Source organism: Nestor notabilis, unplaced genomic scaffold (assembly GCF_000696875.1).
Source record: "Nestor notabilis isolate BGI_N333 unplaced genomic scaffold, ASM69687v1 scaffold28834, whole genome shotgun sequence".
NCBI lineage: Eukaryota > Metazoa > Chordata > Aves > Psittaciformes > Psittacidae > Nestor > Nestor notabilis.
In genome coordinates, this window is record NW_009924752.1 from 2,748 (window position 1) to 5,020 (window position 2,273).

A 2,273-nucleotide genomic window follows, 5' to 3' on the forward strand; every position below is an offset into this window, starting at 1 on the left:
TTCATTCTTATTTATTGTTGGAGGGAAGGGAGGAGGCAGGAATGGTCTCTGTACCAAACTGGAGACTGTGAACTATAACTCGTGATGAAATGAATAAACTTACCTGGGAAAGCTCACCCTAAACCAGGAAGGTTGGGAAACAGGCCTTGAACACTCCAAGTGTCTTGTAGATGACAATGTTAATGAGTAGGGTGTGAGTGGTTACTGAGAAATCTGAATCTGCTCTGAAGAAATGCCTTTCTGCTTGACAGCAGGTGAACTTCTCAACCCCCAGACACTGCTGTTTGTGTTGTCGGTTTGCTTGTGATGTTGTGAATGGTGCTGGCTCCTGTCAGCCTCGCAGGGCTCATGTGCATCTTTCACACAGCCAGAGCTAGCACACAGGCCAGACTGGTGGGAGGGAAAGTGTGATGAGGATTTGGTCTTTAAACCTTAATTGCACTTGGATTTGTGATCCCAGGCTGTAGGCGCAGCTGTTTAACAGGAATTAAGGGGAATCTGATCCAAAGTCATTAAGGATCTTGCCATAACTTGTGTTGTTTGTATCAGTGGCCAAGACCAGACAGGACAGTGTTTGCAAGGGGTGCTGGTGCCAGCAGCCTTGTCTGTGCTTTGTTTCCAGGCACGAGTGTTTAATGAGACTCCCATCAACCCACGAAAATGTGCTCATATCCTCACCAAGATCCTGTATCTCATAAACCAGGTAAGGGACAGAGAATCCACACCTATAGCATCTATACCTATAGCGACATATGCAGCAGGCCCAAAGCTGGTTATGATAACTGGGATTTCCTTCCTTTCTTCAAAACATCTTCTAGGGGGAGCACCTTGGTGTCATGGAAGCTACCGAATCCTTCTTTGCTATGACCAAGCTGTTTCAGTCCAATGATGTAAGTCTGCTTCTTGTTTTCTGCTGTATTTGCCTGGTGGGACAAGGTGTCAACAGTGTCTTTTTCAGCCTGGACATGTGTGTTTTTGTACAATCAGCATTTCCATCCTGCCTGGAGCTACCGGATCTGAGCGGGAAGAGTAGGATGAGGAAGAGGTGTTTGGTTAATCAATATGGGGTTTGTACATGTTTTACACACAGGCACTGGGGCTCTCTGAAGGTACCAGGTTCTTGATCTTCACAATAAAATCATGGAAGCAGGGAAATCTGAGATTCCTTCCTATCTGGGATCCTCTCAGCTGATATCTGTCTTCCCTCTTTCCTTGTCAGCCAACTCTTCGCAGGATGTGTTACCTGACTATCAAAGAGATGTCTTCAATTGCAGAAGATGTGATCATTGTTACCAGCAGGTCAGTCACTTCACTTTTCTTACTGTCGTATTCACATGTCCTCCAGTTGTGCCTGTCCAACCTCTTGCAGATAACTTGTCCCTAAGCAGGGTGAGGACAGGGAATGCCCTTGGTGGGGGAAAAAAAATTCCTTCAAAAGAGGCCATTAAAATACAGACACTGAGCTCCTAGTGATGCACGTGAAATGTGCTGTGTCCCCACATCCCATGCCTCCAGGCGTTTGGATGGGCTCTTTTGGTTACATGATACAGCAGCACTGATGTTTTGTCCCCATTGCCAAAGGCTGTTTCATTAACTCCGACTTCCCTGTCTGAATGCCTTGAAGCTTAGTGAAGATTTCTGGCAGCAATCCCAAGGCTTTCTGCAGGTAGACAAGGGTTTACTGCTCCTCAAGCAGCACAGGATACAGCTTCACCAGGGAGCAAAATTCCCTGTGAGTTGTTCCTGAATTCCTGATCATCCCACTGAAAGGCTGGTGTGGGGAGACAGGAGCTTGAGGGTATGAGCCAAGTGCTGTGATGTGATGAACTCCCATCCCTTCACAGATGGTCTCACACTGACCAGGACCCTGGGGAAAGGGCAGGAATGAGCCTTCAGTAAGGAAGGCAAATGCCTCAGGGGTATGTGTGTGTGCTCTGGCCTTGCTTGGTGCTCAGGAGGCCACACAGCCTGCTGCTGGGCTTGGAGCCTGAGTGCTGATCTTTCCTCCTTCCCGAGCTGCCTGCTTGGCACTGAGCTGTGGTGCTGGCTGCCTGCTGCTCCATGTGCACTGTGTGAGCCCTGCAAGCTGCTGGCTTCGGAGTGCAGTTCTGAGAGCTTCCTCTTTCCAACCAGCTTGACCAAAGACATGACTGGGAAGGATGACAACTACCGAGGCCCTGCTGTGAGAGCGCTCTGTCAGATCACTGATGTAAGTGCTGCTGTTCCCTTGGGGCAGCCCTAGGCCCTTCACTTTCGCTACTTCCCCCCATCCT

At 48.8% G+C, this 2,273-nt stretch overlaps 1 protein-coding gene across 1 annotated transcript in view; it reads left to right on the forward strand.

Moving 5' to 3' along the window:
- Positions 1-2,273, forward strand: part of COPG1 (coatomer protein complex, subunit gamma 1) — a gene marked incomplete at both ends in the record, with an annotated part of 12,514 nt that overhangs the window by 193 nt on the left and 10,048 nt on the right. The window contains 4 exons of the mRNA XM_010012757.1: positions 623-703; positions 819-890; positions 1,220-1,299; positions 2,134-2,209. Of these exons, the coding sequence (XP_010011059.1) occupies positions 623-703; positions 819-890; positions 1,220-1,299; positions 2,134-2,209 (309 nt within the window). The remainder of the gene's footprint in view (positions 1-622; positions 704-818; positions 891-1,219; positions 1,300-2,133; positions 2,210-2,273) is intronic.